The sequence below is a fragment of the Ovis aries genome, chromosome 1, assembly GCF_016772045.2.
Source record: "Ovis aries strain OAR_USU_Benz2616 breed Rambouillet chromosome 1, ARS-UI_Ramb_v3.0, whole genome shotgun sequence".
NCBI classification, from domain to species: domain Eukaryota; kingdom Metazoa; phylum Chordata; class Mammalia; order Artiodactyla; family Bovidae; genus Ovis; species Ovis aries.
The window spans coordinates 165901093-165922209 of record NC_056054.1 but is presented as its reverse complement, the minus strand read 5'-3'; the positions used below and the strand labels follow the sequence as shown (position 1 = coordinate 165922209).

Below are 21117 nucleotides of genomic sequence, written 5' to 3'. Positions count from 1 at the left end.
GGGACCAAACCCATGTCTCTTGCATCTCCTGCATTGGCAGGCAGATTCTTTCCCACCGTAACACCTGGGAAGCCCATAAAAATGATACAGCCATGTGGAAAACAATTGGACAGTTTCTAAAAAAGTTAAATGTAGAATATCATTCTAGATACTATATTTATCCAGAATAACTGAAAACAGGTATCCAAACATCTACACTAATGTTCAAAGCATCATTATTCACAAGGGCCACAGTTGAAAACATTCCAATTGTCCATCAGCTGATAATGAACAAGCTAAATGTAGTATTTCCATACCACAGAATATTATTCAGCCATAAAAATGACATTAATTTATAATGCAACATGGATGAACCTTGAAGACATTATGTTAGAGAAAGAAGAGAGACACGAAAGGTAATATATTGTATAGTTCTGTTTGTATGACATAACCAGGATAGGTAAACCATAGAGACACAAAGCAAATTAGTGGCAACCAGGGACGGGAAGGAAAAGAAAAGGGAATGACTGGTTAATGGATCTGGGGTTTCCTTTCAGGGTGATGAAAATATTTTAGAACTAAATAGAGGCGAGAATTGCACAACTCTGTGAATGTACTAAATGTTGCTGAATTATACACTTTAAAAAGCATAAAATGTTGCTAGAGGGGAGAAGGTTCCAGGGATGAGAGAATTGGTGAGGGAGATTAAGAGGTACAAATTTCCAAGTATGAAATGTACACTGTTGGAAATACAGTCAACAATTATGCAATATCTTTGTATAGTGGCAGATACTAGATCCAGATAATACACGGATATTAGATCTGAGGGATCACATTGAAATGTATAGAAATATCAAATCACTATGTTGGGCATGAGGAACTAACATAGTGCTCTAGGTCAGTTATACTTCAGAAACAAACTCATAGAAAAAGAGATCAGATTTGTGGTTACCAGAGGCGGGAGGTGGGGGAAGGGGAATTGGATGAAGGCAGCCAATGGGTACAAACTTTCAGTTATAAGATAAATAAGTGATATAATGTACAATGTGATCAATATAACTAACATGGCTGTGTGTTATGGAAGTTAAAAGAGTAAATCCTGAGATTTCTTATCACAGGAAACAATTCTTTTCAATGTCTTTAATTTTGTTTCTACATGAGATAATGGATATTCACTAAACTTATTTTTGTAATCATTTAATTATGTAAATGAAATCATTGTGCTGTATATCATAAACTCATACAGTGTTGTATGGCAATTATTCGTTAATAAAACTGAAAAAGCAAGGAAGGAAGAGGGGGAGGGAGGAATTGAATTCTGTTATGTTAATTTTACTCCAATAAGAAAAGTAAGATAAATAAATAATAGGTAGATACATAGAGGAACATATGTCAGGTTTGAGATCTAAATGAGATACAAAACCAAGATAATTACATGGGTAACTGTACAAAAGTCTACCATATATTAGCTAACTATGTGTCAGTTACTGTGCTTAGGAGGTTTCTCTACTATGGCCCTTCAATAATATATTATTATCCCAAGTTAATGTATTGTTATCCTCATTAACCAGATTGGAAAATTGGGTGGTTTAGTAATTTGCTTCTGATCATAAATCTAACAAATGTAATCTTACTGGGGGAAAAAACCAGCACTTTATTTTATAATATTGAGTGAAACCATTTCTGTTGGAAATTTCCCGTAATATGAATAAATCAGGGAAAAGTAACAGCTGTGCCTTAATCACATGTTCCTGTTTCCCATCTGAAAGGATTCCCTTGAGGGAATTCCCTGGTGATCCAGCGGCTAAGACTCTGAGCTCCCAAAGCAGGGGGTCTGGGTTCTATCCCTGGTCATAGAACTAGACCTCATGTGTCACAACTAAGAGTTTGCATGCTGAACTCAAGATCCTGAATGCCCAGCAAAGGCTGGCGATCCTGTGTGCTGCAACTAAGAACCAGCACAGCCAAATAGATAAATATTTAAAAAATAAAGGATTCCCTTTAGCTGGAAGGAGATCTGCCACTGGTACTCCCTGGAAGATGTACCACCATGTGTCAGGCACTGTAACCTCACTCAGGCACATAAGTTCAGTTCAGTTCAGTCGCTCAGTCGTGTCCGACTCTGCGACCCCATGAATCGCAGCACGCCAGGCCTCCCTGTCCATCACCAACTCCCGGAGTTGACTCAAACTCATGTCCTTCGAGTCAGTGATGTCATCCAGCCTTCTCATCCTCTGTCGTCCCCTTCTCCTCCTGCCCCCAATCCCTCCCAGCATCAGAGTCTTTGCCAATGAGTCAACTCTTTGCATGAGGTGGCCAAAGTACTGGAGTTTCAGCTTTAGCATCAATCCTTCCAAAGAAATCCCAGGGCTGATCTCCTTCAGAATGGACTGGTTGGATCTCCTTGCAGTCCAAGGGACTCTCAAGAGTCTTCTCCAACACCACGGTTCAAAAGCATCAATTCCTCGGCGCTTAGCCTTCTTCACAGTCCAACTCTCACATCCATACATGACCACAGGAAAAACCATAGCCTTGACTAGATGGACCTTAGTTGGCAAAGTAATGTCTCTGCTTTTGAATATGCTATCTAGGCTGGTCATAACTTTTCTTCCAAGGAGTAAGCGTCTTTTAATTTCATGGCTGCAATCACCATCTGCAGTGAGCCCCCAAAAATACAGTCTGATACTGTTTCTACTGTTTCCCCATCTATTTCCCATGAAGTGATGGGACCAGATGCCATGATCTTCGTTTTCTGAATGTTGAGCTTGAAGCCAACTTTTTCACTCTCCCCCTTCACTTTCATCAAGAGGCTTTTTAGTCCCTCTTCACTTTCTGCCATAAGGGTGGTGTCATCTGCATATCTGAGGTTATTGATATTTCTCCCGGCAATCTTGACTCCAGCTTGTGTTTCTTCCAGTCCATCATTTCTCATGATGTACTCTGCATATAAGTTAAATAAGCAGGGTGACAATATACAGCCTTGACGTACTCCTTTTCCTATTTGAAACCAGTCTGTTGTTCCATGTCCAGTTTTAACTGCTGCTTCCTGACCTGCATACAGGTTTCTCAGGAGGCAGGTCAGGTGGTCTGGGATTCCCATCTCTTTCAGAATTTTCCACAGTTTATTGTGATCCACACAGTCAAAGGCTTTGGCATAGTCAATAAAGTAGAAATAGATGTGTTTCTGGAACTCTCTTGCTTTTTCCATGATCCAGCGGATGTTGGCAATTTGATCTCTGGTTCCTCTGCCTTTTCTAAAATCAGCTTGAACATCTGGAAGTTCACGGTTCACATATTGCTGAAGCCTGGCTTGGAGAATTTTGAGCATTACTTTACTAGCATGTGAGATGAGTGCAATTGTGTGGTAGTTTGAGCATTCTTTGGCATTGCCCTTCTTTGGAATTGGAATGAAAACTGACCTTTTTCAGTCCTGTGGCCACTGCTGAGTTTTCCAAATTTGCTGGCATATTGGGTGTAGCACTTTCACAGCATCATCTTTCAGGATTTGGAATAGCTCAAATGGAATTCCATCACCTCCACTAGCTTTGTGTGTAGTGATTCTTTCCAAGGCCCACTTGACTTCACATTCCAGGATGTCTGCCTCTAGATTAGTGATCACACCATCATGATTATCTGGGTCGTGAAGATCATTTTTGTACAGTTCTTCTGTGTATCCTTGCCACCTCTTAATATCTTCTGCTTCTGTTAGGTCCAGACCATTCAGTTCAGTTCAGTTCAGTTGCTCAGTCGTGTCCGACTCTTTGCGACCCCATGAACTGCAGCACGTCAGGCCTCCTGAACCCTAATTCTCATCCTCACAACCACCCCAAGAAGAGGGTGTCTCATCCCCATATCACAGAGGGTAGAACTCAGAGACTTCGGTCATGTCCCCAGTATTACAAAACAGTTGAATGACTAACAGGGTTCCAAGCCAGGAGGGCCTCCCTCCAGAACTCTGTGTGCTCCTTCCTCTACCCAACACGCTTTTTCATCATTTAGCCTTTCTCCATGGGGCAATGTGAAGGACAGTGGCTTAGACACCAGGGTCCATGTGAGTCATCTTAGCAGTTTGATACAGTTTGAACAATCGGTACTGAGACAGTAATTGGTCCCATAAAGACATGGTACTGTTTCTCCCTTAAAACACAGATTATAGACTGGCAGATCCTGAGCCACATTTATATCACAGATGTACTTTGCCTGCCCTGTGAAAAAATAAGTTGAATTAATTTACAATGCTTGAAAAATTAGGGAACTTCATGCAGAAGTCCATAGTCTCAGCTTACTTCTAAAAGTAGAAATAACTGGCCACACCAGACCTGCCTTTCAAAGCATGAACAGCAACATGTGTTCTCCATTGATTCATCATTCAGGTTGGTAGCTGCCTGACCAAGTGGAGCAGTCCAGAGGCCTTCATTTTTACACTGGTCCTATGCACTTTATTTATTAACCAATGTCACATTCACACATTTTTCTAAAATATCAAAGCTGACAGACTTCTTTTGTTGTGTCTATTTCATGGATAAGAAATCTAAGTAAGGCGCGAACCTGCCTCAGGGTCTCCAAACAGTCACAAAGGCACTTGCATCATTGCAAGAGCTGGGGACTCTGTATGAGGACAGGGCTCCATTCTAAAGGGATGAGTAATTAACAAAAGATAAATCAGTTATCAAATTAGAGATCTGAGCCTACAGTACCCATAAACTCCAGGAGGAGAATGCCACCCAGCTGCTTTACCTGCTGTTTGAACATATCTGTGTTTTGTAATACCCCTTTATAATACTTCAAGGAAAGCTCACAGTGGAAACCAAAGTGATCAGAGCCCAGGTCCCTGAAGGCCCTGGAAGAGAGACTTTCTAGCTCCTCTGTGCTCACTGTTTGGAAATGACAATAAGGAAACTCAAACCATGTTGTCAATTCTCAGTTTAAGGGGCCCAGCCATTTCAACCAGGGTGTCAGAACTGCTTCTCATGTTCTCCTCTCACATCAATACATGGAGGTTGACAGAGAAATCTGTGTCAACCAAAGGCCTTTTGGGAGGTTGAGTTTAATGACCTATCTAGTTTAAGGACTAGCTCTCCAGTTCCCACCCATCAGTCTCACTTGTGTTCCTTCAATTCCATTCACCTACCCCTACCTGGGGTACCTACCCCTGCCTGGGGAGTGATCAACTCCAGCTCCCAGAGGGAAGACTTAGCAGTTGTTGTGAGTTAAATCATTCCTTCTAAAAGGGCATGTTGAAGTCCTAACCCCTGATACCTGTAAATGTAACCTCATTTGGAAATAAGGTCTTTGTAGATGACATCCAGATGAGGTCATAATGGATCAGAATTGGCCCTAAATCCAGTGATGAGTGGGGCTTCCGTGATAGCTCAGTTGGTAAAGAATCTGCCTGCAATGCAGGAGACCCTGGTTTGATTCCTGGGTCGGGAAGATCTGCGGGAGAAGGGATAGGCTACCCATTCCAGTATTCTTGGGCTTCCCTTGTGGTTCAGCTGGTAAAGAATGTGCCTACAATGTGAGAGACCTAGGTTCAGTCCTTGGGTTGGGAAGAAGGCTGCCCACTCCAGGATTCTGGCCTAGAGAATTCCATGAACTGTATAGTCCATGGGGTCGCAAATAGTTGGACACAACTGAGTGACTTTCACTTTCCAGTGATGAGTGCCCTTATAAGAGGTCCATGTAAAGACACAGGTACACAGAAATACACATGTGTGACTCTGGAGGCAGAGATTGGAATTATACTACCAACAGGCCAAGGGAAGTCAAGGATTGCTGGCAACTGACAAATTCTCTCTTGGGGCCCCCAAGAAAGAACCAACCTGCTGACAACTTGATTTTTAGTTCTATCTCCCAAAACAGTGAAGTCTTCCTGCTTGTTGGAATTTGTTTTTGCAGCCCTTGTACACTAATACAGGGGCTAAGGCTGAAATAAGCAGAAGAGTATCACCTGTCCTAAAGCTCAAACCTGGACATATTGGTGACTCTCACTTCTCTTTCAAACCCCAACTAAAGTTCACCTTCTCCTAGAAGATTTCTCAACCCTCTTCCTATGGAATTAATAGTATCTCCTCAAGGCAGAGGCATTTTCAGGGTGGAACATTTCATTCAAGCAACAGTCTCATAAGATATCATTACTATTTTTTAGTTGAGGAATCTTAAGCACACAGAACGGTTAGTCTATGGTCATCTGATTAATATGGTAGACCCGGAATTCAGATCTGGGTCCGCCTGACCCGGACTCACAGACTTCTCCCTTCATGCCACAGTCACAACTGTTTTTTTCAGAGTTTCCAAAATCAAATCCCTCCCAGGTGTGTCCTCCTCCTTCCTTGATTCTCTCTGCACTGTGGTCCTCACACTGGGAATGACGAAGTGCAAAAGTGAGCTTTAGAAATACTCATTCACAAACGGACTCAGAAAACATGATTCATGGAATAAATGTGCCTGAGAGATTTTTTTAACCTTTTCTAAATTGCCTTTGATTAGGCTTTTGAAAAAAATATATTTGGCTGTAATGTAGTTCAGGAAACTACAGGAACCATTTTGATAGGTGGGGAAGGGAATTCCCTTCAGGTTTGTCTATTACTTAATCATTTATATATGAGCTATTTTAAATAATGGCCACTGCAGCATTTTCCTCATTTTATTCACCTCTCCATATTTATGGTTCCAAGAATCCAGGTGTACCTTTTCTCTAATCTATCTATATATTGTTTATTAATCACATATGGAGAAGTAGCAAGAGAAAAAATATGCTGAAAAGCAAATCACAACATAATAGTATTAGCCTGAGATACAGTTTGGGGCATAAACATTCATAGCAACAAAACATGGAAGCAAAATAAATTCACCTAAGCCCCTGAAACATTTTTGTTTCAGAGGAAACTAACCAAGAGAGAGCAGGGGAGGAGACGTACTATTGTTAAACCTGCCTCTCCTGCCAGTGTGTGTGTTTGCATTGGTATCAAATGTTCATTTTCCTTGAAGTCCCAAACTAATCTAGGCATAATGACAGATGGAAGGTTTTTAAATGATCTCGGATTTATGCCCAAAGATTCTAACCTCATATCTCTTCCTTAGAAAAGCTCTTGGGGGGATATGAAAATATTATTCCTCTGCCAGAAAGAACGATATTAAGCCAACCTAAAATCCCAGGGAGAATCCCAGGGATGGGGGAGCCTGGTGGGCTGCCGTCTATGGGATCGCACAGAGTTGGACACGAGTGAAGAGACTTAGCAGCAGTAGCAGTAGCATGGTCAGTTATGAAAGCTCACAGCTTCCTCCCTCAGATATTTAATCAAACATTAATGATTAAAGAAACACTAAATAGTTTCATTCATTCTGAGCTTATCTTTATTATTCCTTTTATCAACTCTGGGTTTCTCCCTTTCTCCTTACTTTCTAACTTCTTTATTTGCATATTTAGCTCTTTAAAACCTTAATTTAGTAAATATATGGAGAATCTTCAACCCAACAAAGATGGAATATTACTATCTTTTCAAATACATGGAACATTTACTACCAGTGACATTGGGCTACATTCCAAAAGCGGTCTCAACACATTTCAAAGGGAACACATACAAAGCAATAGAATTGCAAATAAATAATAAAAAAGAAAGAATATTTTGGGGAAACTGAAAAGTATGCTCCTAAATAACTCATAAATTAAAGAGGAAATCACACAGAAAATGCAACATTCAAAATTTCCCAAGAGTGAAAGCTACCATACATGAAATCTCACAGGAGGTAGCTATAGTAGTAATATAGAAAAAGAATTCTATAGAAAGGTATGGGGCTTCCCAGGCAGCTCAGCAATAAAGAATCCACCTGTTGTGCAAGACCTGGGCTCAGTCCCTGGGTTGGGAAGATCCCCTGGAGGAGGGCATGGCAACCCAGTACTCTTGCCTGGAGAATCCCATGGACTGAAGAGCCTGGCAGGTTATACTCCACAGGGTCGCAAAGAATCAGACATGACTGAAGCAACTGAGCATACATGCTATCTTAGATGTATTATATGTAAAAATAAGAAAACTAAATATAAGTGAATATTCAACTCAAAAGACTAGAGAGAAGGAGAATACAACCTCATGACACTAAAGAAAAAACTGAAAATAAGGAGAAATTGACAAATGCATAACTAATATAAAATTTTAACAGACCTCTATCAGAAAGTGAAAGATCAACCGAATGAAAAGCAATTAGAAACAGAGAATACATAAATATATAATTAACAAGAGTTCCAAGAGCCTGACTTTACCCCACACTGAGAGGAATTTTAAATTTCCTTTTAGTTTCCCTGGAACCAAACCACCAGCCATCATATCTACCCCAGACCTGGAGTCCATAGGCCTGCAGTCCATATCTTCTCCAACTATGCATTTCTATTCTATCTGGCCCACAGGTAGCTTGCCCTAGTTTGGGTTGTTTAATTGCAACTACATATTTTTTACCCTCTTACTTTCATTTATTTTTCTCTTTTTTTAAATATCTTTTTAATTTCATAGGTAGTTTTGATAGTTTATGTATCATTGTTATATGTTTGAATCAGAGGAGATTTGTTGAAGCATAAACCCACTTGTCATCTTGGTCAGAAGTTATCACTGTTGAATTTTTTAAATTTATTTTTAGTTTTGATCAGCAATACAGCAATACATGCACAATATATAGTCAAATATTCCCATCAAGAGATACAGAATGCATCATTATGTTTTACATGCCATCCTACTTAGCTTCCCAACAGATGATAGATAATCTCACAATACAACTTCTGTATACCAGCTGGTTAAATTCACCGGTTATAAATTTTATCACATGATAAGTTATTTGTTACTTTTGCTATATGATTTTTCCTTCAAAACAACCCTTGAATCTAGCTCTTTACTCGCCTGTTCTCCAACAGCCTTCCCCACAAGCTTAAATATCACCTCTTTCCTAGCTCCCATTTTGACCATGATGTTTCTCTGCCCCTTACCCACCAGGGCATTGTTATCACTCTTCACTGAAATGCAAATCCCTGGAAGAATCTCATCATCCCATATCCTTGAACTTTAGTGACTAAAAATCTCCTTTAAGAAATCTTCTGTCATTAAACCACATTCACCTTTCATCCCAGGCTTTCATTATATCTATATATGTATATTGGATTATGATTTATCAGTCTCTACAAAATAGTGGTCCCCAATCTTTTTGGCAACAGGGACTGAATTCGTGGAAGATAATTTTTCCATGAGCCAGGGTGGAGGAAGTAAGAGTTTCAGTTAAATTCAAGTGCATTATATTTATTGTGTACTTCATGTTTTTTCATATTATATCAGCTCCACCTCAGATCAGACATTAGTTCCCAGCAGTTGAGGACTCCAGGTGTATAGTATACGTTCACTAATAGGAATATATGTTTTCAACAACACTCCAAGATTAGGGAGTCAACAGTAAAATGGAAAATGCCTGGGATTTGGAGTCAGACAGACCCACTTTTAGAACCTAGCTCCATTTCTGTGTGATCCTGGGAAAGTAACTTGCTCTCTCTGAGCCTTCTTTATCAGTCAGTTGGGGATGATAATATCTAACTTCCAAGTTGTTGTGAGGACAAAATGAGAATGAAATAATGTGTATGTAAAAGTTGTGCCCAGTGGCCAGCATATACTTATTCCTCAATACATAATTCCCTCCCTTTCCTGCCTTCCATATGTTTCTCAAGCTTATTACTCATTAGGCTTTAAGTGACTTTAGCATCAGGAACTGCTTCCAGCTAAGCACCAGCTCAGAGTTCCTACAAAATGGATATTCAGGTGTGTGATGAAGGTGTACACCTCCCACCTCCTTCTGTCACTATTCTCACCAGGGCCACTGGGCCCCTCAAAGGCCTGCATTCTCACTACCAGCAGCATATCAGAAGGACGTCTCTGGGTTTCAGAGCACAACACCTACAATCAAAGAGAGAAGGCCATCAGTGCAGACACCAGGCACATTCACTGGAGCCCCCAACTCACCTGCCAGAACCAGCTTCCGTGAAGCAGGAAAAGGCTTGTCCGCAGAAGTTCCACAGTTATATTGGCCTGTATGAAGAGCTCCATGAAGGCAACCAGGCCTGTTGAAAATATGACCAAGACCAGAAGCTTGTGCACGAAGATGTCTAGCATTTCCCGGCCATGAATGTGATTGTAGAAGACAAAAGCTGTCAGAGGCAGAAAAAATCGTTTGCCTTTTTCAGTGAAACTATCTACTGTTTCCCTCAGTACACAACTTTCATAAACACACACATTTATTTGTCCAAAATATCAGATGCCCACTGCTTCCTACAATATTGGAAACCTCTAGCATTTGGGAGGGCTTCCCAGGTGGCTCAGTGGTAAAGAATCCACCCGCCAATGCAGGAGGTGCAGGAAATGTGGGTTCGATCCTTAGGTCTGGAAGACCACCTGGAGTAGGAAATGGCAGCCTGCTCCAGTATTCTGGCCTGGAAAATCTCATGGACAAAGGAGCCTGGTGGGCTACAGTTCATGGGGTGGCAAAAGAGTCGGACATGACTGAGCACACAGCATTTTTGGAGTCATCACTACCTCTTTAGGATGGAATCTTTCAAATTTCCTTTCCCCTTCCCCAGGTTTTATTCTCTTCTCCACTATATCATGACATTTTCTATAACTATATTTCAAAGTCATCTTTTATACAAAAAGAAGAATAATAAGCATGAACGGAAACAGGTGTTGAGGTGAACAGACAGATGAATGAGACAAACCCTCACCTTAAGAAATTCAGTCCACTGAAGGCAGTAAATATACACACAAGTCATAAGAGTAGAATTTGATGGGTATGATAAGATTCTCTGGAAGCTCCCAAGAAATAGTAACTAACCATATTTTTTAATCCCATGGACAGAGATGCTGGCTTCAGTTTCATCCTTTTCATTTAGATGAGGGGGAAAAGATGTTCACTGAAAATATGGTAATACCCCGAGATAAAGAGAATCATGGCATCATGGCTGGTGCCCAACCAAAGCTCTTACCTTTGGATGTGAGAGGCAAAGTGGACATTAGGAAAGACTATCTCTTGATAATGGGGAGATTTTTCTAGTTCTACAAACAATCTATCCCTTACATATAAAATAATGAAAACAAATCATTAAATACTTGTTTTCAGTGTTTCCTTCCTAACAGGGAGGCTAACGGAACAAAGAATGTTAGGACTTCCTTTTCATGCGACCAGATATTTTGGACCCTGTTTATCATGTAATGGTGGAGTTTGACTATATCAATACTAGATTTGGAAGCTACTCTACTGTGAGTGGTCTCCTCGTTTGAGGATATTTATGCTTCACTATTCTCAGCTCAATTTTATATGTCAAAAATAGAAATGATGATCATCTCTTGGATAAATCAGAGATAAACCATGGCTGTCATTGTTGTTGATTTGTTGCTGAGTTGTAACAGACAAGTTTTGCAAACGCAATGGCCAGAGCCCACTAGGCTCCTCTGTCCATGGAATTCTCCAGACAAGAATACTGGAGTAGGTGTTTCTTTAAGAAAATGTGAAATGTGAATAAAACACATTGAATGACTGGGCTTGCCCAGTTGTACTAAATGAGTCAGTGTGTGTGTGTGTGTTAGTGTTCAGTCATGTCCAACTCTTTGTCATCCCATGGGCTGTAGCCGGCCAGCCTCCTCTGTCCATTGAATGCTCCAGGCAAGGATACTGGAGTGGTAGCCATTTCCTTCTTCAGGGGATCTTCCTGACCCAGGGATCAAACCCAGGTCTCTTGCATTGCAGGCAGATTCTTTACAAACTGAGCCACCAGGAAAGCTCAAATGAGTCAGTAGGGAAGGAAAATCTTTGGAATCTTGTCTAGGACATCTCAATAGCTCACCATGGCCTAAACCAAACAGATGACCTTGTGGGCCAAGGCTATACCAGGACACAAAAGAAATATTATTGTAAAGGGCTAGACAAATGTTCAAGAATAATGAAAGGTATATGAAAATACTCATACTTACCCTCCACAAATAAAGCATTTGATAACATTAACTTGCTAAAGGAGGCAGGAAGTGAAATGATGGTAGAAGATAAGATGTTTGTCACACCCAGCAGCCCAAAGAAGAAGTACATGGTAAAATGCTGCCAGCTCAGGAGTTGGACCCATTGACCCTCTTGGTAGTCATACAAGGTCAGGTGTGGTCCTCCAGGTAAAAACTGTTCTCCAAGGATGCCTGCAGAGGGATATATCACACTTTAAGCCATCTTTCCACAATTTTACTAAAAGAGGAAGAGGCAGAAGGACCAGCCTACTTCTTAGCCCAATATGTTATCTTTTTATGGCACTGATTCTTCTATCTGGGCTGTTACCTAACAGCTGAGCACTGGCTCTTTAAGGCTGGTTTTGAAGCTTCAAAGATTGGTTTGGATAATCACTCTTAGTCAAAGATAGTGAGTTTCATCAAACAGTTATTTTAGATCCTCAAAGCTAATGGTCTTAGTTCCACAGAGTTCCCTGATTAGTTCCCCTGATGGCCTTAGTTCCTACTTTAATGACTAGACAAACCCTGAGTAATTTTAGATTTAGATTTGTGAGATTAATCCTATAGCATCTGATTAATTCTTCTTACATAGTACATCTTTGGGTAGTGAGTTGTGCTTGGTTCAGGATTAAAATGCTAGAGTTTAGCTTCTCCTCAGTTAAGGATAACTGAGAAAGCACACACAGATATAGCATACAGTCTAGCCAGTTACACAAATTCTGAAACACTTTCTTGAAGATGCTGCTTCATTTGTTAATCTATAGAATTTGGCAAGGAAATTCCTCTCTTTGAAACATAGTTGATCCACAGTTGGATGACCATCGCAAAGACCTCTCATCATGAACAAAGCATGAAGAAATCTAAAGAAAAATTAGGAAGTTTTGCCTTCAGTAAAGGAGAGGCTGAAGTGGAACTCTAAAAACACAGAACATTTTTACAGAATCATAGAACAAATGGAAAGGCCTTACAATCATCTGGCCCAACCTCCCTCTCTAATTTAGTAACCACACAAAAAGGATGAGCACAGAAGATAAGGTTTTCTTCAACCTGAACCCTGTGGATAGCCTATCAGCAAGAATTTATTATTGAAACTTTCCCATAATCACTTGATTATCTTTGCGACATTTTAAAAAATGGCTTTGGAGAGAGTTAACTCTTTCAGGCCTCAGAATAACTGACATAAAATTATCTTAAAGGCTTCAACTAAATCTAAAAAGGAAACTCACCTTGAGTGGACAGGCAAATTAATTGCTATGACTAACTCATAAGGAATAGCCCTTTGTATAACATGAAGTATAAGTTCTAATAAATTATCCAAAGTAGAAATTACAATTAGAATAGGTATTCAGGTATTCTTAATAAAATACTTATTTTAGCAATTTTTTGTTTTGATATTGAATTTTCTCTTTGCATGTGAAAATACCCCAAAAAGCAAACAGAACACAGAAAAGGGTCACTCACCAGTTAAAGCCATTCCAACTAATACGATTCCTTCCAAAATTTCAATTCGACGGAATAATGCTTTGGAATCAAGGTAAGAAGTCCGTTTCTGCTTTTTGAAGGCATATTTCAGAATGCACTTTATAGTCCACCAAATCCCCAAGATAAAAAAGCAGGATCCAGGGAGAGCATGGCCTTTGAAATTCCCCATAACTGCCAAAATAAGAACATAGAGAAGATGAAGGTGTTTCATTTCCAAAACCTGGCCCAAACATCGCTTATTCCTATATACTATCTTCTGATGGTGGTAGATATATACTGCTGAGTCAGAGGATCCAGTATAACTGTCCAGCGACATAGACCAATCAACAATACCATCAAGCAGAAAGACAGACGTTCGCTGAACACTTAACCTTGTTCTAGGCACTGTGTCTACTGGTTTACATGTGATCTCTAACCTAATTTTCACAATATACCCACGAATCAGGGGTTAAATCACATTTTCAATTGCGATACAGGTGTGCTGCGGCTGCTGCTAAGTCGCTTCAGTCGTGTCCGACTCTGTGTGACCCCATAGACGGCAGCCCACCAGGCTCCCCCGTCCCTGGGATTCTCCAGGCAAGAACACTGGAGTGGGTTGCCATTTCCTTCTCCAATGCATGAAAGTGAAAAAGTGAAAGTGAAGTCGCTCAGTCGTGTCCGACTCTTCGCGACCCCATGGACTGCATGCAGCCTACCAGGTTCCTCCGTCCATGGGATCTTCCAGGCAAGAGTACTGGAATGGGATGCCATTGCCTTCTCCAGGATACAGGTGTAGAGAAGTGAAATTACTTATCCAAATCTCACAATTATTTAAAAAAATCTTTCACTGTTTTTAACAAGGAGCTCAAAAGATCTCTTAAAAGTGATAGTGTGTACTCAGCCAACACACTTTAATCATATTTGAAAGATAGTAATAGGAAAGTTGGGAGAAGGCGATGGCACCCCACTCCAGTACCCTTGCCTGGAAAATCCCATGGACAGAGGGGCCTGGTAGGCTGCAGTCCATGGGGTCGTTAGGAGTCAGACATGACTGAGCGACTTCACTTTCATTTTTCACTTTCGTGCACTGGAGAAGGAAATGGCAACCCACTCCCGTGTTCTTGCCTCTAGAATCCCAGGGATGAGGGAGCCTGGTGGGCTGCCGTTTATGGGGTCGCACAGGGTCGGACACGACTGAAGTGAGTTAGCAATAGGAAAGTTCTATCTTTATGTTTAAAACTCGAAGTGATATGAAATTGCCTACAAAAAAATTTAAGTAGGTAATTTCAGAGTATCAAACATCAAGTGTGTGGAAGAGACCACTAGCACTCATCAAATATCTGTGTACTCTTCCACACGCTTTTCCCAGCCTCCTCTCCATTTTAATCAGAACCATGTTTCCAGTTCTGTCCAGCAGATTGTGGCATTTCTCACTTTCATGCTAAGTCAGTTAAGAGCTTATGTGACTCCTTTAGCTTGTTTTTCCCCTGCTTTGGCAACCTTGGCATGGCATATCTACAACACAGAAGACAGTCAACCAGATAGCATTACATTTTTGCAAGAAACAACTCTTTGAGTTAAGTCATTATAAGTTGACATTTAACAGCTTAATCCAGCAGATTCAGAGGGATACCAAGCCAAATCAAATTGTAAATTCTGTAAACATAATGGCTACATGATTGAGCAATAAAAAACAGAAATATCCTCCTTTTTTGGTCAGTGCTATAGAAAACCAGGCTTGAATTGAATTGCTACATGATCAAGCAACAAAAAACAGAAATACTCTTTTTTTTTGGTCTTGACCAAACATGTCTTGAATTCAGTCTTAGAGAAAGTCAGTCTTGAATTACATGAGTTTACGTGAGCAGTCCTTTGTTCAAAGCAAATGTACCTTCTACAGAATAACAAAGAAAGAACTCAGAATCATCCCTGTGGATCTGACAGTAGATCAGTGCAGAAGAACTCATGAAAGGGGGATTTCAGGATTCTCCTCAGCCCAGCAGGGCTGGGTGCTGGACCTCTTGGTTTGGGACGGATCCCTTTGAGTTACTTCCACATCCTCCTGACAGAACCGTGAAGATGAACTATGAAGCTGACTAAAACACTAAAAGTTTCTTAAATCTCCAGCTGAGATCCCAGATGGACATTTCAGCAGCTCCTGAATCATCCATACCTTCTAGAGACTCTGCCTCAGTGTACCACATAGTGCAAAGTCAAGCTTCTTACCCAGACTCTGACTCTAATGAGTGGCGTGGTCTGGATGAGGTCCCATAAGCTCGCTGAGCCTTGGTCCTTAATTAATAAAGAAGGAGGTGGCTTACCAGACATCTGGACTTCCTTCCTGCCCTAACAGATTCACTGATTCATTATCCTAATCACCATCTTTATCACAGTGTTACTGAGTCCTCTTACTTGTCATAGTTTAAGCAACCACAAGAGACTAAAAAATACTTCTACCCGGGATTGAAAAGTACAAGTACACTGTAAATTTTTTTTTAACTTTTCTGGAAAAGAATCTGATATATTTTAAAGGAATCTTAAAGATTTTTACATTCCTTGGTACAGGGAATGCATTTCTAGGAATTTATCCTAAACTTCTAACTGGAAATAGAAGTACCAAATTAGAAACACTATACATCTTTAAAAGTAGGAGATAGGGGATATATTTAGTTAAAATAAATAGGATTTTTTTAAAACTGAGGAAGATCTGAAGATCTAGAAAACTAGATCTGAATCCCAACTTTACCATTTACCCGCTCCATGTCTTTGGGAAAGTTATTTACCCCTTCCAGGCCTCAGATTCCTCTTCTGTTGCGATCATGGGGCTCATGTGCTCAGTCGTATTCAACTTTTTGCAACCCGCTGGACAGTAGCCTTCCAGGCTCCTCTGTCCATGGAATCCTCCAGGCTAGAAAACTGGAGTGGGTTGTCATTTTCTTCTCCAGGGGATCTTTCTGACCCAGGGATTGAACTCTCATCTCTTGCATCTCCTGCACTGGAGGCAAATTCTTTACCACCTGGGAAGCCCCCCTCTTTTGTTAAATAGTACAAAGTTTCTAACTGATAAAGTTAAAATGAAATATTTCAAAGCAAACAACCCACAGTATTATTAAACAGCCTCCTGCTATTCTCAACCCATCTCAAACTATGAAAGTAAAACCAGATGAGAAATTCTACTTGGATACCAACTGCAGCAAAGCAAGAAGCACCTATACAATCCACCTAGCAATCATTCATGCATAGCCTGTAACATTGCTCCTGCTGCTGTCTTAGAGAGTTACTAGAATTTTCTGTGGTTATTTAACTCCTTGACTGCAATTAAAGAATAAGCTGCAAGTAGATTGAAAGCAGGAACCAATCTACTCTTCCATTCCCCACTGGACCTATGAAGCTCTAAGTTAACAAGAGTAAATAAGCCCTTCTTATAACATAGGATCACATATTTATTCAACACCTCCATTGAACTAATCATCTTATTTATACCACCCACTACCAGAAAATAATATTTTCTCCAGTTATCACCACTCATCCACTTACTCAAGCCCAAAAATATGAAAGTCATCCTAGAGTCCACCTATGTCCCTGAAAACTAATTGGTTATTGATACTTACTGCCTCTACTTTCTTTGTCAACCCTCTCCTGCCCTAAACTTGGTTGAGTTCCCCTAGCCTCTTGAATTTTATCTACTTGGAAAATCCTCCTTGATGGACAGACAGAAAAGAATCACTCTTATACCTTCTCAGAGTACTCAGTTCTTACTTTAATGAATTCTTTGTGTGATTAGTTACTGGAAATGTGCCTTCTCTATTAGCCTGTATGTTCATCACTATACTGTGAGAGCCTGTAAAGCAGGTAATTGAGGCCTCTCAGTGGTTATGAGCCTGGGTCATCCATTTTTTTTCTCTTTTTTTTAAGCTCCTGGTATATGGAGGATAAAAAAGAAGGAAGTTCCAAACAAGAGTTACCAAAATTGTGGTTGCTTTTAAATATTCAGGTTTGCCTAATAAATACTCTGAATGCACACATAAAATATATTGCGTATTTTAGAAATAGCATGAAAATATCTGAATTGTAAAGCTCTAAGCCAAGTCTACCTCCATGACCAGGTAACAGATTCTTATACCCCCAAAGGCTGAACAAACCAGCATATCTCAGAACAGTCCCTGGGATGTGATAGGGAGATAATGGGAATAGTTGAAAGATTTTGAGATGATCAGAGTGGGATAAGAAGTGACTCCTTTTCCTATGTCAGTTATAGAACTTCTGTATAGTTAGCCTTTTAATCTGAAACCTTCTGATGGTTCCAATCTTTCTCTTTAAAAGACCCAAGCAAAATGAAGTCAAAGCAGGCTTGCTATATTTGGGCTAAGGGACTCAGCAGACCCAGTTGCTCCTAAAAACAAAAATGGCACTCACTTAATTCCACTTCCATTGTGGAGAGAGAAAACTCACTCAGAACCTCAAACTTCACTCCAGTCAACTTCTAGAACACCACCACATGTACATCTGTCTTTTGTTCCCTGGTTTACTATTGCTTACAAGTGCAATTGCTGGTAAAAACCTAGTAATCCAGAGTTTAATTAGATCTCAATCCAAAAGCTGACATGTTGCCCTTGGAAGGAGAACACGGGGCTCTCCTCCACAAAGCAGAGCACACTCGCCAGACAGCCAGCAGAAAGCCCAGGGAAATCACCAGGCTAGCAAACCAGAAGGTCCTTCATCAGCATCCTCCCTGCTTGATCGCACCGCTTATAAAGGTTCAGGCGGCCCTAAAGTGGTGAACTTCAAGATTCAATCACTGGTTTCTAGCTTCCAGTCATCCTAAAAATTGATACTCTTCTCCATCCAGAAAAAACCCTCTGCTCCTAATGACACCAAACATCATCCCCTAAGCTAAGACAAGAAACGATGCCTGAAACCCCCATTAGCTGTATTTTACTGACCAACTCCTGACATACACAAACATTCACTCACCACCCAAAAGGGAAATATTTCAAAACTCTAGCATTTGGGAGTAATATTGGGCAAATCTCAAGCACAAAATCAGGTGATAGGTGTTCATTCCCATTAACCAAAGCCACTTAAACAATGACCAGGCCTGTGTGTGGAAAGAGGAGAGTACTGAAAATAGCCGCAAGAAACAGATTCTGAAATTTACTCATTGGATTCTGAACCAGATATAAATGAATACCATGGAGAAAAACTGAAACTAAAAATTCATCTTCAGTCACCACCAAACTTCAAGTAAAAATTCATCTTGAGCCATGACCAAAATAAAATATTACTAAAGCTTATTTAGTGACTCATATCAAGACATTTATAAATCCAATACAATAAACCAATTTGAGCTGTTTCTTGAGCTCACTTTATCATCTGCCTTCATTTTCAAAGCAATGTGTATATAAGCATATGTAGCTTTAATTTTTTTTTGATTCTCCATCATTCCATATCAGTTCTTTCTCTCCCAAATTTCAACTGTTTTGAAAGACTTTCTTAGTTAAATTATCCTTACCTTCAACTTTCCTCAGTGTCAATTCCCATGCAATCCTCTTCTCCCAGAATTGAATTTACAATGGTCCCAGTCTCAAGAAGGAAAAGCAGATACTGACTGGCCTAAAACTGTCCCCCTCTTCCTCCTTGGAGACTAAACCAATGTGCTCATATCCTTCCACCTTCAACTTGAGCAGATTAAGTCTTCAGAATATGTCACAATGCCGGCATAAATGTGAGTCTAAGGACCACACCCTTTTAAACACCCTACCTCCAGTCCAAACATTGTGCCACAGAGTATTTCCCAATGAGACTCACCTTGACACCCCACCCTCATAACCACAGTCACGTCCCACCTGCTGTGAAAACCAGAGCCAGGGGAGCATGTCTGATCTTTGGCCTCTGTCTTCCAGGCTATCAAGATGGACAGGCAACAAAAGGAAAGACCATGGCAGCAGTAACATAGTAAAGCCTGATTTTAAGTCTGATAAAGACACCATCTTCTAACATACAGTGCATTAAGCAAGAGATTGGCACAGGTGCTTAAGTTAGGAGTCACAGCCAAATCAAAGTTATAGGAATAAGAAAGTTCAGTTCAGTTCAGTCGCTCAGTTGTGTCCAACTCTTTGTGACCCATGGACTGCAGCACACTAGGCCTCCCTATCCATCATCAACTCCCAAAGTTTACCCAAACTCATGTCCAGTGAGTTGGTGATGCCATCCAACCATCTCATCCTCTGTCATCCCCTTCTTCTCCTGCCTTCAGTCTTTCCCAGCATCAGGGTCTTATTCAAATGAGTCAGTTCTTTGCATCAGGTGGCCGAAATATTGGAGTTTCAGTTTAAACATCAGTCCTTCAAATGAGTATGCAGGGCTGATTTCCTTTAGGATGGACTGATTTGATCTCCTACAGTCCAGGGGACTCTCAAAAGTCTTCTCCAACACCACAGTTCAAAATAAGAAAAGATGATGGGAAAACATTTAAGTAGGTCAACAGTGAAGGTCTCTTGCCCTCACAGAATATACAAACTGAGAGACAGGTGAATAAATAACTTAGAATAAATTATTCTAAACCAATATAAGGCTCACACAAAGTAAAATGTGAACAAGAAAGAAGCAACAGACTGACTCTAACCTGGAGAGCCAGCAGCTGCTACCCTATCTGCATTCAAGTCTTATTTCCTCCTTCAGTGGAAACTCTTGGTGAACAAGGGCCATGTCCCCTAGAATGCTTCACACCTAGGTAGCACTGAATAATTAGCCAGTGAATGATGAGCTCCTGCCTGGGACCCCACCTCCCTGAAACACTGGCCTCAGTGGCAAACAGGATCAGAAAGAGTCAGGATGCCTAATTAAAGGCAGACTGGGCTCACTTCAGATCTGCTAATTCAATCAGCAGGGGGAAGCCCAGAAGTCTGCATTTTTAAGAAGTACTCACCACTTGATCTTTAGGTACTCTTGAGTTTTGAGGACCAAAGGCTTAGAGTATGTGGGGGACAAGCAAGGTGGCACCAAGACACTCAGATTTAAATGTGGCCTCCCCATCACCATTCCTCAGAGGTATTAATCTTCCATAAGCACCTAAGTCCTGATGTGTTTGCTCACATCAGGCTTCATATTAGGCAATGGTGTGTGGCTTAACACCTACTCTGGAGACCAGATGATAATCTGGCTCTGTCAGATGACAATAACCATTCTAGAGTGCTGCCATTCTATTTATTTTACTCTATTTTATCATGCATTATTACGACATCATTTAACTTTTATCTTTTCTATACCCCTGGTTCTTATTCCCATATCCTTCTCCATGTTCAGATAGATAAAACCATCCATGTCCAGATAGATAAAACCATCCATGTCACAAGGATCATTCTTATTCAAACATCCAGAATCACAAACAGAACACTCAGCTTGAAACTATGAGACAGGATAAGGCAATCCAAAGACATCTTGAAAAACAAAAGAGACAAATAGAAAGTAAGACTAAATGCCATGTTACATTATGGGCCTGTAGCCAACTCTTCAAATATAGACGCCTAGATTGTTTCTGTTAGTAGTGTTGCACCTGATATGGGTAGGAAGCTAGCATGTACTATAAACTGCTAATAACTTCTCATGTATCTGCCTATTCTCTCTTTGAGAAAACCCAAGGAAATATTCTTTCCACCACAGT

At 40.5% G+C, this 21117-nt stretch overlaps 1 protein-coding gene across 5 annotated transcripts in view; it reads right to left on the bottom strand.

Moving 5' to 3' along the window:
- Positions 1-21117, bottom strand: part of LOC101110467 (transmembrane protein 45A) — a 110174-nt gene that overhangs the window by 16565 nt on the left and 72492 nt on the right. For 4 of the 5 annotated variants that reach the window (XM_042229766.2, XM_042229899.2, XM_012188794.5 and 1 more), the window contains 3 exons: positions 13455-13646; positions 11973-12185; positions 9972-10156 (listed from right to left, as the gene is read on the bottom strand). In XM_042229766.2, coding sequence (XP_042085700.1) covers positions 9972-10156; positions 11973-12185; positions 13455-13644 — 588 coding nt within the window. In that variant the 5' untranslated portion in view covers positions 13645-13646. Of the gene's footprint in view, positions 1-9971; positions 10157-11972; positions 12186-13454; positions 13647-18966; positions 19151-21117 lie in introns of those variants that run through there. The other variant, XM_012188798.5, reaches the window with a different exon arrangement.